Raw genomic sequence first — 20,033 nt, forward strand, 5'->3', positions numbered from 1 at the left:
ATCTGGCGACAATTTTCAGCGTACATTAAGGATCCAGAAAACCGCTAGAACAGTTCACAGGTGAGAGGGCGAGTGTGTGTACACCATGAAATGCTGGCCCAGCCTCTTAGTTTCCATAGGAAACAGCAGCCTGAGAATGGAGCCGCTTGCTGAAGGCCACAGATCCAACCTGTGTAGACAGGACTAAGGCCCAGTGTCCTGACTCCCAGTCCAATACAATATAATGCAAATTCTTCAAGTTTAAAGGACAAAACAATTTGACTTTAAAAATTGTACATCCAGGGGCGCTTGGGTGGCTCAGTCAGTTGAGTATCCAACTCTTGATTGGCTCAGGTTGTGATCTCATGGTTTGTGGATTCGAGCCCTGCCTCGGACTCTGCACTGAGCACGGAGCCTGCTTGGGATTTCCCCTCTCTCTCAAAATAAATAAATAAACGTTTAAAATATTGCACATCCATGCATCATACGTTCACTGTCATTTGTTAACTCTGTAACTCCATTTTACGTCAGTTATTGTATTTTCAGTTCTAAAATTCCTACTTGTTTTTCCTTTACATCTTTTTTTTTTAAGTTCACTTTCCACCTTTCCATTTGTTTCAAGAATACCCTTGCTTCTCAGGACATTTTAGTAACAGTTGTTTTCAAGTGCGTTTCAGCTTTTTATCGCAGCCTTTAACAGTTGAGCATCTTAAATAAGAGCCTTTTATTGTGTCAGTCTCTGTGGATCTGAAGTCTGGGTACAATGTACACCCGCAGAGCACTCTGCTGAAGGTCTCACAAGGTCTGCACAAGGGGACAGCTGGTGTGGGGTCTGAGACGGAAGAATGCATTTCCAGGCCCGCTCAGCTGTCTGGGTAGAGAACTGAGACCCCTGTCCTTGCTGGCACTGAGCTGCTGTACCATGGCATATCCCTAGAAGTAACATCAGGAGGTGAAGGTCACGGGAGCTAAAATTCTGCCAAAGTCTCTGTCGGAGACCTGCAACATTCGTATCACCTTGGTTTGTGCCTGTCTTGTGTCTTCGGAGGGGATATTTTCCCGATTCTGTGTATGCTATGTAATTTTGGATAGGATTGTGGACTTTTGGAGCCCCGGATTGTGGCCATTTTTAATACTGTGTGGACTTGGGGTATTTCTGCTTTAGTAGACACAGGTCTGCTTGGGATCAGGCCGCAGGCTGTGGTCTCAGCGTCAGTTCCATGTTCAGAGGCTCCATCCTCCTTGTGTACCATCATCCAGAGGCCAGCTTGGTTCCCAGGCCGTGGCCTACCTCTTAGTTGAGTTCCCAAAGCCTCTGGCAAGTTCTTCGGGGTCAGACTCATACGTGCCCAGCTCAGCGTTGAGGCCATAAGTTCAAAGCAATTTCAGGGGTCACTTTCTTGAACTCTTCCCTCTCCCAAGTCTCCCTGGTATACTTTCCAGCTGCCTGGAGCTCCCCTTCTCAGTCCTTCAGCCAGAAACCTGGGGCTTTAGTTACTGGCTCCGCTGTGCACTTCCTGTGCCTGCACCCTTGCCTGGGAGAAAACAGCAATGGGGGTTTCTGGACTCCCTCAGAGTTTTAGGTGTCTGCAGGTTCCAGAACCACAGCCTGACTGGCGAACAGGGGAGAGGGGAGGAAACCAGCAGCTTTCTCCCATTCTCTCCTACAGCACTTTCTGTTTGCATCTGGTGCCCACCTCTGGGTTTCAGATACTCTGAGACCAGGCTGGGGAATCCTGGAGGAAAAATAGGAAACTCTTTACTGGTGCAGTAGTTCTTCAAATTCTGGCCTTTGTTCCCAATCCTCCTGTCACCATTGACTTGTCAGAGTCCTCAAACACCAGTTCCCTGCAGCTGTCCAGGCTTTATAGCCACAGGCAGTGGGAGAGCCAGGGTGGAGCATGCTTAGTCCATTGTCCAGGAGCCAGACTTGATATCCATGCATTTTAAAAATGGTTATGGTGGTTATCTTTGGGAGAGAAAGAAGGTTGATTTTTATTTCTTTTTCCAACGTTCTATAATTTTCAAATTGCCTCCAGTGATATGTATACATTACTTTTAAATGAGATGGCTTTTCTGCAGATTACTGCACAAGTACTACCTGCTTTAGGAGTCTTAAACGGTAGGGGTACCTATGGTATGTCACTGCTCACCTTCCAAGAGAAAGATGCAATAGCTATTATCTCTAGTCTAGGAAGTGTACTTGTTCTTCTAAAACAGTTCAGTAAAATTAAAAAAAATAATAAAGTTTATTTATTTTTGGGAGGGGGGCAGAGAGAGAGAGAGAGGGAGAGAGAGAATCCCAAGCATCAATCAATCCCAATCAATCCCAGATGTGGGGCTTGATCCAATGAATCATGAGATCATGACCTGAGCTGAAATCAAGAGTCGGATGGATGCTTAACTGACTGGGCCACCCAGGTGCCCCTGAAATAAAAATATCTTTAAGCACTCCCTGGAATCGATTTCTTGTTCAGGTACTGAGACTTGTTCCCCCAACATGCATCTTATCAACTACTATCAAAAGCTTTTAGGGCTTTCATTATGAAGGAGGCAAGAGTTACTAAAGCCTAGTAACTGAAACAACTTGTAAAATTCCCTAGTGCTGCTTCTTGCTTCTCAAACACACTTCCGCTGGGTGCTAGAAGGTGCGCTGAGCACCCTCAACCCTCGTGCCTCTATCGTGTTATCTGGCATCAAGCACAGGGACACAACTGCCCTTGCAAAAGCCTGATACCTCTAAAGCTGTTCTGCCTCTGGTTTGGGCCCCCCCCCCCCACATGCACTGGCCCCTTCCAAGGTCCTAGGACAGGCCCTATGCAAAGTGTGCCTATGGTTGTAGCCTTCTGTAAAATTCACAGAGCACATTCTGATTGCAATCAACTTAGGCTGCTGCCGCTTTCCACTACAACCTTGTTCCTTTTATGTCAGGCAGCTTAGTAGGGGCTGCTGGCATTTTGGGGATGCAGCTCAGGGCACAAGGAGCTGGAGACACATTTAGCTTGGATTTGGTGGGATACGTGTATGTTTGCAATTACTTCTTGTACACTTACCACCTGCCATCTCAGTGCAGGTAGGGCTTCTGGGAACACTGGCGTCACCCACTACGCCTGCCCACCAGGGGCACATGAAACAAAGGTGCAGGGCTGGGGGCCTGAGGCCATCTGTACACATCTGATGGTGCCCAGCACTGGCGGTGCATGGGCTATGGGAAAGAAACAAGGTTTGAAATAAGGGGAGCCAGATGCTCACCTGTGGGAAAATTATCGTCACACATGTTAAACTGTAAGTAGATAAAACCGACGTTCTTGTTTGTCAGAAAAATAAATGTTAATGTAGTAGGTCTATCAACATAGCACAGATTATTTTTTTACTTTTTGAATGGAATTGTACAGAATTGAATTTATCAGAACTCCTGCTTTTCTGAGACACACACCTATAGCTGTACTAGAAACAGCAAACATATATTGTCCATAGGTGTAACCATGTTTTATGCATCCTATCGATAAATATTTTTGATCACTTGTGTGAGAGGGATCATTGAGTTCTTTCTATTCTCTATCACATGAAGAGACAATTAAAAAACACATATGCTACTTTTGAACAAATATGCCATTTAGTGATGTTATTCTCAGCTTTTGTGAATCTGTACCTTTTTCTTATTCTACATAAATATTCACTTTCCAATTAATTATTTACAACATTGTATTCGTTTTCTTAGAAAGGCTCCCTCTCCCAAATTGTATGTATAAGCTTCAGGCCACATAAAACTTGGCATCTGCCCTTGCCCCAAATGAAATTTGAAATTTGATTTATTCAAACGTATTGAGCACGTGCTCAGTATCAGGAAAATCTAGGTCTGTAAGAACATGGGAGGTTTTTTTTAAGTTTTTTATTTTTAATGTTAATTTATTTTTGAGAGAGAGACAGAGCGTGAGTGGGTGTGGGGCATAGACAGAGGAGACAGAATCCAAAGCAGGCTCCGGGCTCTTAGGTATCAGCACAGAGCCCGATGTGGGGCTCAAACTCTCAGACCTCAAGATCATGACCTAAGTTGAAGTTGGACACTCAACTGACTGAGTCCCCCAGGTGTCCCTATAAGGACATGGGAGTTTATGAGACAACCCCTCCCTATTACAGCAGGAGAAGATGGTGTGTTAAATGGTGGTGGGCACCACAGAAAAAGTAAAGCAAGGCTGGCAGACAGGAATTTGGTGTCTGCAAGAGAGGGAGAAGCCCTCTGCAGGAGGGCATCTGCATCAGGCCAAAAGAAGGTTCTGGCACACACTCCAACGCCACAGTGTCCCAAGGGATGGCCACTGCTAGGCCCACATCATCTTATTTAATCCTCACAATCCCCATCACATAGATCGAGGAACTCAGGCTCAGAAAGGTTAGTGACTTGCTGGTGGTTGTTCAGTTCCTCAAGTGGCACCAACCCTACCCTGATTCCACAGTGGATTATCTCCTCTTGGTTTACGTGACCCTGCAGGCCAAGCACAGGCCCACAAGATCTAAAGACAACTCTGGGGGCACCTGGGTGGCTCAGTTGGTTAAGCATCTGACTCTTGGTATTGGCTCAGGTCATGATCTCATGAAGCCTGCTTGGAATTCTCTCTCTCCCTCTCTCTGCCCCTCCCCTGCTCATGTGCGCACTCTCACAGAGTAACTACGCTTTATTTTATTTTTGTAAAATTTGTTAATGTTTTATCTTTGAAACAGAGAGAGAGAGAGACAGAGACAGAGACAGAGGAGACGGACAAAGTGCGAGCGGGGGAGGGACAGAGAGAGAAGGAGACAGAATCTGAAGCAGGCTTCAGGCTCCGAGTTGTCAGCATCGAGCCCGACATGGGGCTCGAACCCACAAACCACGAGATCCTAACTTAAGCTGAGGTCGGATGCTTAACTGACTGAGCCACCTAGGCGCCCCCAAATAAATACACTTTAAAAAAAATAAGTAAATAAATTGTGGTATGATTATATTCCAGTTGACTGTAGATCACTTCACTAATTTACATTAAAAAAATAAAATAAAAGACAGCTCTGTAAGTGGCCAGTACCACCTCTCCACAACAGTAACCAGGAGCAGAAAGTACAAGGTAAACCTAGGAAGAAGGTGCTTGCCTGACTCAGAGAGGCTTCCTGGGAGAAGTCAGGGCAGGGACCCTGCAGGGGTCAGGACAAAGAACAATGTGGGTAGGTGTGGGTCCTGAGGATGCCCGCAAGGGGCTGGGCCCTGAGGGATCTTGTGGGCCTACCGAGAGGTGTGGATGTAATCTTAGGTCTCCTTCTGCTCTGCAGCTGGGAGAGTCATCACTGCATCCTACAACGTTACAGTACCTTTCTGTTTTTTAAAAAGGCTATAAACTAAAACACCAGTTTGGCAGGATAGAAATAATCCCATGACCCTAAAATAAAACTACACATATCCCTAACATCCCTTTCCATCCTGGTCCACGTCTTCACATATTTTTACAACAGTATAATTACTATGTACCCATGGTTTCACCTTTTTAGTGAAGGCATGTTTTTGAACCGATTTCCATAAATCAAAGGTTCACATTTTGTCTGGAGACAAGGTTCGCATTTTGTCAGGATTCCCAGAGCATGCTCACTAGCTGTGGAGAACTGTACCATCCCGACATGCAGGATTTGTGTATCAGGGTTGGTTTTCAGAACTGGGATTACAAAATGAAAATCTTTAGCACACACCGCTAACTGCTCTCCAAAAAGATCAAACCAATTTATAGAATCACCACCAAAGTAACCAATCCCAGAAACCCACAAGAGTGGGCTTTACCATATTAAGTTCTGTGTAATCCTCACTTCTTTGACTCCCTGTTGCCAAGGTAAAACCTGGAGTAGACAAATATACTATAGTCCAGTGACCCTGTGGACACCCAGATTTCAGACCACGACGCAAGAGCCCTCAGATCAACACTCAACTTTACAGTGGGGTTTCCCTGAATGCCTACTGCCACTGCTGCGTGTAGGAGGCTGGCCACCCACCGAGTGAAAGGGGCAGCTGGTGAGCTGATGAGAAAGTGGGTGAAGGAAAAACAGGAACAAAACGGAACAGGTAAGCAGCAGTAAGTTACTGTCTGACTACAGAGGGGGTGCCACGGTGACCAGAGGCCAGTGTGTGGACAGAAGGGATTACCCACGTGTCCATGTTTGCTTTGCCAATCGGCTCCTATCTTTCCCCCCAAGGCAGTATAACTCTGCTTAAATACTGCCTACCTCCCGGGGCGCCTGGGTGGCTCAGTGGGATAAGTGTCCGACTTCGGCCCAGGTCATGATCTCACGGTTCATGGGTCCGAGCACCGTGTTGAGCTCTGCGCGGACAGCTCAGAGCCTGGAGCCTGCTTGGATTCTGTGTCTCCCTCTCTCTCTCTGCCCCACCTCCACTTGCTCCCTATGTCTCAAAATAATAAATAAAACATTGACAAAAAATTAAAAAAAATACTGCCTACCTCGCTCTACTATCTACTCAGATTATTCTTCCACCTGAAGAACAATGGCTAACGTCACTTAAGCGCTTGCTGTGTGCCAGACATCTCACACATGGCCCATGTATATACAGACACTTCGGTGTCACAACAACCATGTGGGGTAGCTAAGTTTTCACCCCCTTTTATCGATAAGGAGCAAAGACAAATGAATAGATCACATAAACTTCCTCACATAAACTGGGGAATGACTTAGTGCAGAAGGACCCTGGAAACCTAGGAAAGGATGGCCATCATGTAAACGAGCCAGCAAACCTCCCCAGTTGAGGGAACTGCAGCAGCATCTAGTCCAAACGGCTCAGGGCACACTCGCAGGAGAGAAGCTGCAATAAAGCTCGGAAGATGCATGGCCAGGGTGTGATCCTAAACCGGTCTCTCCACTTCCAGATGGGGCTGTGCGACCTGGCCACGTCTCCACCTCGGGATTTGAGAGAACCAAGTACGAAGACCAGCCCGGAGCACTTCACGACTCTTTGCACCAAATTCTCTTCGCGCACAGGGGCTCGCACGAATCTCAACAAACAGCAGATGCGGGAAATTAAAATTACATTTGAGCTACGAGTAAAGTTACTCCATGCCTGCCTGTCTGCCTGCCTTAGTGTCTTCTACAGTCTGTCTGGCAGAGAGAAAATCTGAGTTGTCTGCTGGTACGTCGTCTACACTCAACCAACACCCGAACCCAATGCCGCCAGATGGTTATCAAACGTTTCCACAGTGGTCCGACCAAAACCATCTCATGGAAACAAAACAAACGAAGAAAGAAAAACCACCCTTTAAAGACTTAGCCCTGGGTCTTAAATCTTCCCATCGGCTCTTTATAGGACGTACTGGCGTTATTTCCTTCAGCACATGATTAAATTTCTGTTCTTCGCAGCCATTCCTGACCAGCACACCAAAGGCCACACTGGAGGCTGTGGACACCAGCACAAGTGGAAAAAGTGCTGGCGCGATACGCTGGGCCGTATCCCGGCCCCAGTTTTCCTTTAGACGCCTTCCCAAGGCCTTGGGGGAACCTTAGTGGACTAAACCTTAGTGGACTACAAGCATGAACACCCAACACCTAGTTAACCACCTTTAGGATACCATTTAAAGGCCAAGAAGGGCGTGGTCACAACCAGCATGAGCTACCACCTGTGGCTCTGCGCGGGCCTCCACGCGAGACGCTCCCTGGGCCACCTCCAGGGCCTCCACGCAAGGCTCTCCCCAGGGTCCCTGGGTCCCCACGCGGGACCTTCCCCGGGTCTTTACGCAAACCCTCTCCGGCCCGCCCCCGGGCCCCCACGCGGGACCTCCGCGGCCCGTCCCCGGGCCTCCTGCGTCCAGGCCGCCAGCGGGCAGGCTCCGCACTCTCGGGGCCTCCTCGCGCGGGGCCCGCCGCCCTGGAAGGCCTCCCGAGCCCGGGCTTGACTCCGCTGGTGGACCGCCGTCCTGAGGCGGCTCCTGAGGCGCCGGGCCGCCGCGGGCCTCAGCGCCAGCTCGGCCTCGGCTCCCTGCCCTCGCCCGCGAAACCGCGGCCCCGCCCGCCCGCGGGCCCTTGTGCTCGCGGCCCTGCGTCCTCACCCGCCGGCCCGGCCCGCGCCGTCGTCCGTAGCGGACTCCAGGTCTCGGCAGCTCCGCCCGCTCGCGACCGCCGCGCCAGACTGCCAGCCAGCCGCCTCCACGGCGCACGCCCCGCCCCGCGCCGCGAGCCCCGCTGGGGCCCGCCCCCGCCTCCGCGGACGCGCCGTCGATTGGGCTGCGGACCTTTGGGGCGGGGCCTCCACGGCCCGCGGCCTGGAAGTGCGGCACAGAGTTCTGATTGGTGAACGAACGGGGAGGAGGCGGAGCTAAATCGACAGGCGGAGTCGAATGCAAATCAGCGGAGATTCGCCTAGGCGGACGGTGCTAGGTCCTGGGGGGCGGGCGGGGGGGGGGGGGGGGCTCGGCTCGGCAGGCGGGCCTCAGCCTGGGGCGGGGCTCTGAACCCGGAGTTGGGCCCCGGCGGCTCGCCGGGTCGGGGGCGGTTCTGGGCGCGGCTCCTCTCTTCCCGGCTCCAGCCCAGCCCGCCTGCTTGTCCTACCCCCGGATGCATTCCTCCTGGGGCTCCTAAGGGCACTGACTGCTGAACAGTGACTGCTGCGGTGGGCAAGGGAAGGCGGCCCCCGTCCTCTCAGCCTTGTGGTTCCCCCTTTAGCTTCGCGACTACCACTCGGGAACGGAAATGTGACAGTACGTCTTGGGTCTCCCAGGCCCGCGACCACTAGGTGCACACACCCCTTCTTCTAGGGGTTCAGTGAACTCCTACGCATCCTTCAAGCCCTACCCAACTTGCCCTCAGCACCAGGTCCTGACACCCGCCCTCCTGGGGCAGACCAGGAGTGCCACCGGCTGCTGTCAAGGAAATAAAGGTAGGATCAACTGGGGTTCGTTCTCAAGGGGACCCCCAACCCCCACAGTGTTTCACCTCCTGAGCTTAGCCAGACCCCTCAGGTTTCCTAGAGGTTCGAGGAACTGATGCTCCCCACAGGGCAGCCTCAGGGTCTGAGGCTCAGCAGAGACCCAGCTTGGCAGGCCATCCAGACAGCTCTGTAGGGAGCGGCCCCTCCACCTCCTGGCCCCATGTCTCCCACCACTCCCTTGAGGCCTTTCCTCTAACCGGCCCCCAGCACCAAAATTGGAGTCCAGAGAACTGTCCTCACTGCCCCCAGGGTGGCACATGTCTCAGGACTGGCCGCAGGGCAAGTGGGGGCTGGGAACAGAGAGCCTGGTCCCAGGGATGGGTGACTCCCCGGAGGCTGCAGGGCCTCTACTAGCGCCAAACAGGAGGGTACAGGCTGACCTGAGGGAAGGAAGTGGAGATGGTGTATCTTCTACCCTGGGGTCTGTGCAGGTGGTTCAGGAAGCACTAAAGGTCCTTGGGTGGTCAGTGGTGGAGGCAGCAAAGAGCATCCAGCCACCCAGATCAGGCCTGCAGTTCAGGTTCAAAGTTTCCTCTGTAAGTGGCCGCGTGTTCCTTATCCGTCTCTTCTCAGAGATATTTAGAACAGAAATGATTTCCTAGATCTAGTCCAGGCACCACTGGACTCCTAATAGTGCTGACTTTTATTTTTATTTTTTTTAACATTTATTTATTTTTGAGAGAGACAGAGAGAGAGAGAGAGAGAGAGAGAGACAGAGCACGAGTGGGGGAGGGGCAGAAAGAGAGGGAGACACAAGAATCTGAAGCAGGCTCCAGGCCTTGAACTCATGAACTCAGGCCTTGAACTGATGCGGGCCTTGAACTCATGAACCGTGAGATCATGACCTGAACTGAAGTTGGATGTTGAACCGACTGAGCCCCCCAGGCACCCCGTAATAGTGCTGATTTTTAGCATACACTCACTATAGGTAGGTGAGCAGGTCACCCATAATTCCTTCCTTCCTAGTCTTTATGGCTCTTTCCCTCGGGCTGGGATCGCCAATACAAAAGGTAGGTACTGATATTACTGGTGCAAATAATTCTTCCTGATTTTGTACACAGATGTTTTGTAGGGCTTTGAACCTTTCCCAGAAGACATTACACCTTCATAAAGAACCAAAAATAACTATTCACTTCATAGCCAAACAATAGTGCTTTATTGATAAAAGGTTAGTTTCAATGGATACAAAATTGCTGTGTAAAATAAGTTTTCAAAATACACTTCTATAGGTAAAGACTATCTCTTAGTAAGAGCAATTATCTATAGTGAAAGTATTTATTTAGAGTTGGGCAGCACAACAAAAGGGGATTTAGAGGGGAGACAATGTAGGTCCACCTGCCCCCGCAGAAGCCTCATGGGATGGCAGCTGGCCCTAGTAGTCTTACTCAAGCAGACACAGGGCTTGCACTGACCACTTGCACATGTGCCCCCAGCTCCACCCTTTAAACAGCTTTTACTAGTGTAGTTCATGCCAAAATAACCCAAACAATTGGCCTTGCACGGACGCGCTCTTTAGAGCACTTTCCCCTGGTAAAAACTCGGTACAACGTGCCTAAACCTAACAGCTTGTGACTGCTCACCATTAAGTGACAGTGAAAAGGCAAAGTTGTTGACAACACCCGATTATTTTCCATAATACACCTTTGGAGTGAATATATTTTGACCATGTCACCATATTGTGTCTGGCCAAAACAAAAACTCTTCTCCTACTCAGAGGAAGCGATTTCTGCATCTTAACCCCTGTTGTTACAGCAAAATGAAAACACTGAAGCCGCACCTGCCCCCTCCAGGTCTCCTTCCACCCTCTCTTTCTGGGAACTGCTTTCCCAATGTCAGTATAAATGTTGAAAACAGCATGCCGGGAGCATCGGCGCCCCTCGGAGCACATGACAGGGGGACACACTAGGAGGGAATGGAAGGGCCAAGGCCGCAGAGCACAGAAAACGGACCTGACTGGTGGCATCTACCAGTCAGATCGTGGTGCACATCTGAAATGTCTTTCAGTCTTACTCGGTACATGGGGAAATTGGTATTACACACAATGATGGAAATGACAGTGGCTGAAAATGGACAACAGTCTGCACATTAAAAAAAAAAAAAAATGATCTGCTATTTGGCTTTCAGAAAACCATTAAAAAAACTTCAAGGAAACAAAAGAAAAGCCAAATCAAGAAAACCTGGTAGGCACTGAGGCTTCATGGGGCCATGAGCCTCAGGGCCCATGACAGGTCTGGGGGTTCAGAGGCCTACCCACCAGAGGACCCCGATTTCCACTGCTCAGGCAGATCTTACTTGCAGTTACAGAAAACACATTAAAGTGCAGTACAAAAATATAAAAAAGTTGGTTTCTAAATGTATCAACTTACTAATTTTCCTTAAAAAGTAACTTTTTATGTTAGTTGAGTAAAAATCGTTTATTGGCTATGTGTGCGTTAAGAGTCATCACTGTAATATGAAAACTGGAGTTCATGGACACCTTCTGTCCACAGCAGAGTATAAACCAGTATCAGTGAAGAACACTACAAAACGTGCCTTGTGGCAGGTTCTCTGCAGAGCAGTTTAAAAAATGTAGCATCAGAATCCAGAGAATTCTTAAAATTTGCTCCTAATGGCCTGTTTTTAAAAGAGCTGAGTATGCACATGTCACATTAGATAATTCTATTGTTTCAAGTGGTGGAAAGGTGAATGTGCAGATGAATGAACAGTATCGAATTACAGCAGCAAAACTGGTTTTAGGTGTTGTAAATGCCCTACTGCAGGCCAGCTCATCTTTCCAGATCACTTGCTGGGTCTACGTTGCCACCGCCCAGGAACACTGCTGGCTCGATCTGAATGTTCTAGAAATGAATCAAGAGTGCTCCTCAACCATTAGTCAGTTAGGCCAGCCAAACCAAAGAAATTCAATGTTAACTACACATTCTAACTGACCCCGGAAATCAGTTCCAACATTAGTGGTTAGTTAAGGTGGAAGAGAGATAAAAATGAAAGGTTCACCTCACAAAATATGAAGTATAACAGAGCAACAAAATTACAAATGTTAAAAGTACTTCATACAAAACATCAAAAGTTTAAAAAAAAAATTAAATTCTCAGGCACAGGTACTGTAAAATGTGGACGGGCACCCCTCCAATAATCTGTCGGAAACACGCAGCTGTATTACTCATGCGGAATGTTTTCTTCATCTTGCAATGTGTTTTCTGGAAAAACAAAACACAACATGTTTAGATGGGAGCAGTGTGATGCTCCTGCTAGGATCATCAACCACATTATTTTCTGTATCACAAAGGGCACAAATTGAGCAGAAGGCTGGCTCACGTGACCAGAGTTAACTAAATCAAAACAGCATTGATGAGGCTCTTGGGAACTTGGGAGTTACCACCAAACTGAAAAGTATACAAAAATATAAACTGGCTGCATACACCTAAAGTAGAATTTTCCTGATTTCATAATTAAAGTCTTTAAAAGAAAAGCAGGAAAATCAGAGAAAATGAGCAAACATCGGTCACTCCCTCCTGCCTCAAATGAGCCCTCCCCATCAGAAGTCCTGTTTCCTGCTAATTCCCCAGCACTTCCCCATCAGGCACCAAACCTGCTCACGCACAATCAGCCTCCAGAGCTTGGGCGATGCTGACATCTCCCCAGTGAGAGGCGCACAGGCAAATCACTGGAAACCCTGGCACGCGATCGGTGTCCACGGCAGTGCAGCGCAGACTCAGCACATGGCCTCGCGACTGCCGGGAGGTGTCGACAACCAACTCTGGGCTGCCGTTCAACCCCAAGTGGGGATATGTGGACACTCCCGTTCCAGTAACCGGGGACACCAAACAGGTGTATCTGTTTGCTTCACAACTGAAACCTTGCCCCACAAGCCGCAAGGGCAGGGCTTTGTTTTGGTGGCCAATGCTTCCAGGGTGAGCCTGCAGGGCCTCCTCTATCACGCGTGCGACTGCCACGGTGGGCTCCTGACAGTGGGTAGACTCCTCCCAGCCTCCAGGTTCCTCGCTTTCTGTCTCATCAATCCTACCCTATGTCAGTTAAGCTTCAGCTCACTTATGTCCCCACATCATCTCCCTCTTGTCATCAACACTCTCCTGCCTCTGCAATCAGGCCCCACCTGTAGTGGACTCTGTACTTGCAGCACCCCCAGACCTGTGCCAGCGCTAAGCATCTCTCTTCCATGGAGCCTCTGCCTGAAACCCACATAGCTGCTTCCTCCTCGGGCCTGTATTTGACTTAACCTCTCCCTCCTTCCTCTGGGAGGTGATGACAGCAGTTCCACAGACACCTGTCCACAGAATACAGGGGAACATTTGCCCTTTCCTGGTCCTGGGTCCCTGCTGTCTGCAGATTCCCTTCAAACAGGGAGGCGAGCGCACACCGGGCTAGACATCTACGAGATTCACTGATTACCACGGGGCGGAGCAGGGCTGCAGTGGGATCAGCAGTCTGGATCAAGGAACCCCTGGCCTACCTGGTATAATTCACCTTTTCATGTCACCTTTACCTTTGGTTTGCAAAAACTGTTTTAATAACACTTCGAAATTCTCTTTGAAGAGATGTTTTCAACTGCAATAAATTTCCAATTGTATGACTAGTAAAGGTTATTAAAAAAAATTTTTTTAACGCTTTATTTATTTTTGAGACTGAGTGTGGGGGGGGGGGGGTGCAGAGAGAGAGAGGGAGACACAGTATGCAAAGCAGCTCCAGGCTCTGAGCTGTCAGTACAGAGCCCGACGTGGAGCTTGGACCCATGAACTGTGAGATCATGACCTGAGCCGAAGCTGGATGCCCAACTGACTAAGCCACGCAGGGCCCCCTAGCAAAGCTTATTTTAAAATATTTAACTTATTTTCGTTAGTCACGTTTATCAGCTCAGAAAATATGGAAAATCTTTTCTACATTGGCAGGGGAGAAGGTTCCATCTTTCAGAGGCCACACTGTCTCCTTTAAGGTCGGTAATAAAGTTAAAGACAGCTTCAACACGCAAAACGTTAGTAAGACTTAAGGAGGAGGTGCCTGCCATTACATTTAGGTTGAGGTGTCTGGAACCACGCGTGTCTTCTAGGCTTCACTGTTACCTTACACGTGGTGCCCGTGGGCCCCACCGTCGCCGTCCCCGCCCTGCAGCTGCAGCTGCATCTGCGCCTGCATCCTGGCGATCATCTCCTGCATGCGGCGGAGCTGTGGGCAAGGATGGGCAGACAGGTTATTGCTTCTCCAGGTCCGTTCTCCCTGGACATTCTTTAGAGGTGTTCTCGTGATTCCTAAAACTTCAACCTCCATGCTTTCCCAAAACATTGTAGAGAATTTACAAAGAACTCCTACAGATCAGTAAAAGAACCAACAACTCAATAGAAAACCAAGCAAATGATAATATGCAATTCAAGCAAGAAACAGAAACGATCAATAAACACGAGAATTCAGTAAAGGCAACAGGAGATATTCTTTAATCTAGAGGGTGGGAAAGAGGCTGCCACTTCAGGGTGGGGAGTAGGACTGGGCTCTTCTGGAAGGCAGCAAGGCCCTAACTGTTCCAGTGCTGAGTGGGCCTTCCCTGTCACCCTCATCAAATTTCATCATTACGGTCTCCACTGGTTTAGAAAGGCCTCCAGGCAAGCATTATAAAGTATCTACCTAAATTTTCTCCAGGTAACTTTGTAGTCATGTTTTTAACATTTAAGTATTTTAATCCATACTGAATTATTAGAGCCAAAGAAGTGAGTTTAATTTTGTTTCGAAAAGGCTTGCCTGTTTGAGGATTTCCTGGATATGCTTGAATTCCACAGCCCTAACAGAACCCACCTTTACCACAGACACTTGTTTAAACTTCAGACCTATTTCCAGCTGTGAATGTCATCAGCCCGTCAAGCCTGTGCCCCACTCTGGATTTCCACGAGCAGTGGAGCCAGCCCTCCTGGGTTAGTCTCCCTGACCCTCCTGTGCTCAGTCTTCAGATCAAACATCACAACTATGTCAGCAAGCTTCCCCCAGAAGAATTTCGCAAACCCCACCATTCTGCTGGAATGGAGTTCAGTTTAGAGAGCACTGTGATCTGTGCACTGAGCGTCCTACCTAAAGTGATGTGTCCATTTACACTTTGAAAATTGTTTTCGGTAGAGTTTTCTAGTTTCTTTTCTGTAGGAGTCCTACGTATTTCTTCTTAAGTTTTTGTTAATGGTTGTAAACGGCAGTCTCTTTCATTATATTTTCAACTGGTTATTGTCCAGGTATAGGAAAGCTACTAAATTTTGAATATTACTAAATTATCAAATTTGCTAATAAGCCTTAGTGACTAAAGTCACTAAATTCGCACTATTCCCCAATTTTTCCCACTAAATTGCTACTGGAGATCAGACAGTAACACATGTAAAGCACTAATCTACAACACATACCGATGTACATGTAATAAAATAAATTAGTGACCTATGATGTATCCCTTAAGAGAGTAAGGAAAGAAAACTGTAATGATGTACGGATGCACGCTATAGGCCTTTAGACTTAACAGGAACCCTTTTCTACTTACCTCAGCTTCCTTCTCCAGCAGGATCTGGTCTTTATTCATGTCCTCATTGTCCACTTTTCTAAGAGTTGAACGAAATTACAATTTATCACATTGCAACTAATTTAGCTGGTTATTTCTGATGACAAATGTCCAAAGTAAAATTTCACTTTATGTTTCTGAGAAATGTTATCTATCTAAAATTACCCACATGCATTATTTTTCTGATTAATGACATAAACAGGTAAGAAGACAATGTTGGAAAAATGCACATCGTGAAATGGTAAATTCAAGAAACTTTCCTAACTCCAAGCGGGGCTGGGACACTCTGGTCTTTACTTACTCAAGGAATATGAGACATTATCAGGAGAATACTCTTTTTTAAGGTAAGCTCTTTACAGACATAGATCATAACAAGTTCACTTAAAAAAGGGAGGGAGCAGGGCCTGAGCACACACACAGAAGATGCCGGTGAGGGAGGCCCTCTGAGCGATGAGGACATAGCTCTTCGTGAACTCATGCCTGGCTCACTCACAGTGGGATGTTCTTGTGGCTTCTAAAACCCGTCTTAATGTCTGGTCCCCAAACAAATAACATGATAAAGCAGACCTTAACATATACCCTGTATACACACACAAACCCACCAGATGTCAAGAATGTGAGTACTTTAAAATAAACTACAACACGGCAGTCTCCCCCTTATCTGCGGTTTCAGTGGACCGTGGTCGGCTGTCATCTGAAGGCAGGCGACCCTCTCAAGCGTCAGGTCAGCAGCGGCCCAGGGCTCCGACACGCCGTCCAGGTATTCTCCCCACCTCACCTCATCCATCACATGGGCATCCTAGCATCTCACAGCATCACAAGGGGCGTGGTGAGAGCAGGGCAGGAAGCTCGTTCGTGTACTCTGATTGGAGTACGTGGCTGTAACTGTGGCACCGTATTACTGTTGTTGTTACTCCCTCACTGCATCCGATTTATAGATTAAACTTTATCGCAGACACGTACATACAGGAAACAGGTGCATGGGTAGAATATTTGGCACCATCCGCGGCCAGGCATCTGCGGGGGGCACTGGAACGTGCTCCTGTGGATCAGGTATGTGGGAGCAACTACTGTACAGAAAACTCTTTTTGTAAGTGATGAAGGTCACTACCTTGATAGCTAAACTGGGCAGAGATGTGATGTGACCAGACACAAATCAGGTCACAACACACAGACCTTGAGTAAAAACCCACTACGGTGGTGAAACAGGAAAGGTGAGGGCAGCCGCCTGTGTCACTGAGGAGCTGGGCTGCGTAACATCACGTGAAGTCTGTCCTCACTGACAGAGTGATGTTCTTGGGACCAGTCGCTGGCCTTTCCACCTAAAGCTGTTCTTTGCATGCAGATGATTAAAGCTACCTTGGACAGATTAAACAAAGCACGACACAGTGACATGAGCAACAGGTACCTGGAAAGAGCTTCTGAGTAGGAAACCAAATCATGTTGCTTAGAGTCAGGAAGACAGAGTAGGACAGGTGGAAGGGGGGGCCAGTGGGACTCTGTGACGCAGTATGGGCAGAAGGACAGTATAAATTGGGGGTAACAACCTGCCACCTCTTTTGAGCCTCTCGGAACGGAAGTTTTCATAATGCAGGTCCTGGGTCACCTCCTGGAGATCCTGCATGTGGGTGCTGGAGGAGAAAAGGGCACAGCAAGGCCAGCTGAGTGCGGAGCCATCTGCACGGAGAAACTAAAACCCCACTTGCTACTTCTAAATCGTACATGAAGTTGCTGGAGCTTTGGATACAGGAAGGAAGCTACAGAGGCCTCTCTCTCCTCCCTACCACGAGCAAGGGCGCACAAGCACACAGCACAGGGTCAGGTACAGAGGCCCTTCCGTGGGATGCCTCCCCCAGGCACTGCCCACCTCTGCATGAGACTGTCACCGGTGCACAGAGGCAGAGATTTTAGCAGACCCTTTTAGGTAAACAATGTCTGAAACACAACGTACTTTTTGTTTTCTCTCTTTCGACTATTCCTGACTTCTCAAGCTTAAAGAGTTGGTCAGTGTAAGCTATCAGCAAGACCATAAAACAAAGTATTAATATTTTGGAAAAACTAGAGATAGCACTTTGCATCTTCTAATCATCTCAGAAAACACTCATCATTTTTTTGGCTCGGCTCTTTCAAATACATAAACTGCCAGGAACGAGTGACAATGAAGCATTCTTGTCTGCTGCTTAGAGTCTAGAGAAGGGGACCAGTGACAGCAGAGGGTGGCGGGCTCTCCGTCACTCTAAGAAGCACGCAGGAAGCTGCCAGCAAACAGCAGCATGACCACAAGGACCCATCCTGAGTGACCTAAATGATGCCTGAGAAAGCTTGTGGCGTCGTTCTAATTCTAGTTTTGGTGCTTTTTCTGTTTATTAAAAATTGCTCAACCAAGACACACGTCGATGAGCATGTACATCAATTTTTACTCAAAATGTACCTCATCTGTTCTTTGAATTCTTCTAATTAAAGAGATTCTAGATTTTAGGAACACTCTTCCTTTCAGCCTGATTCAAGAGCAATAGCATGTGCATGTATGTCACTAAATGCGAACTCTACTTCTCAGAGGGAAAACGTGTGCTGCTGTAGCCAGGCCTGTGGGAGGTGCTGAGAGTGCACTGAGGATCCTCCCGGTGGCCCCAGGGCGGGAAGGGAGGCTGCCTGCCATCCTGCAGCGCCTGAGCCTTTGTGCCCAGAGCAGGTGTTCGGGCGTGGCCAGGCCGCAGTTTAGGACCAGTCTGCTTTCCGCGTCAAGAGAGCTGGCTGATGAAAAAGGACAGGGTGCTAAGCCACAGGCCTCGAGTGGGACAGGTTGGTTCTGTAGAACCACAGAGAGCTCCCGGTGAGGGCCTTCCATAACAGGTGCAGCGGCCCCACCACCTAATACCTGTGGTGCCGGCAGCTGTCTGCGAGGCCACACGCACACCCTGTGGTCAAAAAGCTCTGCTTCCTGCTATAGGCACTGCCAACGGGAACGCACGGGTGTCTTACATGAGCATCGTCCGCAGCTTCAGAAAGTCATTGTGCTCCGGGTTCTCCACCTCCACAACGCCCCACGGGTAGAGACGGCCTCTGACCTTCTTGCCCTTGGCTTCAATCAACTGATTGGACCCGACCACGGAGAATGGGATACTGGCCTAGACAGAGACACATGAGGTAGACCGGGGCCCCACCGGGAAGCCCAATTCTCGCCGTGAGCACACGAACACGGGCACAGACGGAGCACGCTGCAGCTTACTGCAAGATCTCCTCGGAGAGCTAATGGTGTAGGACATCTTACTCAGAAGGACAGGTGTTTTCCACACGGGACAAATTAGATGGAAACATATTAAACCCGCAATAAGATTTCTAAACCTCAGGTGGCAGCTGTATCAAAATATATTTAAAGCAAAACACTATGAATCTCTCAAAGGTCAGCCATCCTGGATATGGCCCTTTGCCAACTCCTTCCAGGGTGCTCATGACAGAGCAGGAGTGACTCGTGTTGGGCACCCGGAGAGGTGTTCTTACCTTGAGAAGTCTAGTCTGCTCTTTAAAATCCTCATCTTCATCGGATTCTGCATCGGGTAAGTGATAGATTTTGATATTATGTTCCTCAATTTCATCCAGAATCTGGAAAAATGACAAAGACAGGAGCAATTTTACCAAACAACTCATATTAAAGACAGGGGTGCCTGGGGCACCTGGGGTGCTTAGTTGGTTAAGTGTGGATTTCAGCTCAGGTTATGATCCTGGTTCGTGGGATTGAGCCCCACACTGGGCTCTGTGCTGACAGCACGGAACCCACTTGAGAGTCTCTCTCCCACTCTTGCCCTTCCCCTGCTCATGTTCTCCCCTCTCTCTCAAAAAAACCAACCAACCAAACCAGATAAACCCCCCAAACCCCCCAATAAACAGAACTATCCAAATGCCAACACAGAATCAAGCTGATCACTGACTGCCAAGCGATTTCCTGTTAAGAAAGGCCTCGTGCTTGCATGTTGAGGGGACCCCCTCTGCCCAGGGATGACAATAACGGTGTGCCGCTGCTTTCAGGGCACAGAGCAGCAGGCAGACCATCACTCCAGCACAGCAGCTAACAGGAAACACACTACAACCAGCTTCAGGAATGACACGTACCCAGGGAGTGGCACACCCAGACGCCGCAGGCCCCAGAAGAGCCACAAGCATTGCCCGAGGAGTCGGCAGGTGTGAGGGCTGGAGGGAGGGAGGGGCCTCTAGGGACCACGAAACCCAGGGTGGCCAGGAAGTCAGCTTCCAGGTTGGGGAAGACAGAAGAATAACTGGAGTTACCAAGTGGAGAGTTCCCTGGAAGCCAAGCTGGGTTCTGGGTTTTGTTCAAGAGGCAAAAAGTGGCAGCCATAGAACCACACACTCAAACCAATTGAGCAAGCGGGAGAGTGGCCCAGACGGCACGAAAACCTGGGCTGGAGATGAAGGAAGCAGCTGCGCACCCGCTGGCCAGCCCGCGCCCAGCCCCCAAGCGCCTTCTGTGCAGGGAGCGCCAGCAGATACGGGCAGGCTGGAGCTTCGCCTCCGCCGAGTGGGCAGAAATATCCCTGCTTTGAACCCTGC

General features: G+C 48.9%; 2 protein-coding genes across 5 annotated transcripts in view; both read right to left on the minus strand.

Moving 5' to 3' along the window:
• FARP2 (FERM, ARH/RhoGEF and pleckstrin domain protein 2) overlaps positions 1-8,122 on the minus strand; it is a 108,790-nt gene extending 100,668 nt beyond the window's left edge. Inside the window, exon 1 of the mRNA XM_047085476.1 lies at positions 8,049-8,122. The gene's annotated coding sequence lies outside the window, so the exon portion shown is untranslated. The remainder of the gene's footprint in view (positions 1-8,048) is intronic.
• A 1,937-nt stretch (positions 8,123-10,059) lies between these two features.
• SEPTIN2 (septin 2) overlaps positions 10,060-20,033 on the minus strand; it is a 34,394-nt gene continuing 24,420 nt past the window's right edge. For 3 of the 4 annotated variants that reach the window (XM_047085490.1, XM_047085488.1, XM_047085491.1), the window contains 6 exons: positions 18,969-19,070; positions 18,450-18,595; positions 17,015-17,098; positions 15,450-15,507; positions 14,005-14,107; positions 10,060-12,123 (listed from right to left, as the gene is read on the minus strand). In XM_047085490.1, coding sequence (XP_046941446.1) covers positions 14,006-14,107; positions 15,450-15,507; positions 17,015-17,098; positions 18,450-18,595; positions 18,969-19,070 — 492 coding nt within the window. In that variant the 3' untranslated portion in view covers positions 10,060-12,123; position 14,005. The remainder of the gene's footprint in view (positions 12,124-14,004; positions 14,108-15,449; positions 15,508-17,014; positions 17,099-18,449; positions 18,596-18,968; positions 19,071-20,033) is intronic. The other variant, XM_047085489.1, reaches the window with a different exon arrangement.

This window comes from Lynx rufus, unplaced genomic scaffold, assembly GCF_022079265.1.
Source record: "Lynx rufus isolate CCGP_SWC_20201006 ecotype Redwood Valley unplaced genomic scaffold, mLynRuf1.p SCAF_2, whole genome shotgun sequence".
Taxonomy (NCBI): domain Eukaryota; kingdom Metazoa; phylum Chordata; class Mammalia; order Carnivora; family Felidae; genus Lynx; species Lynx rufus.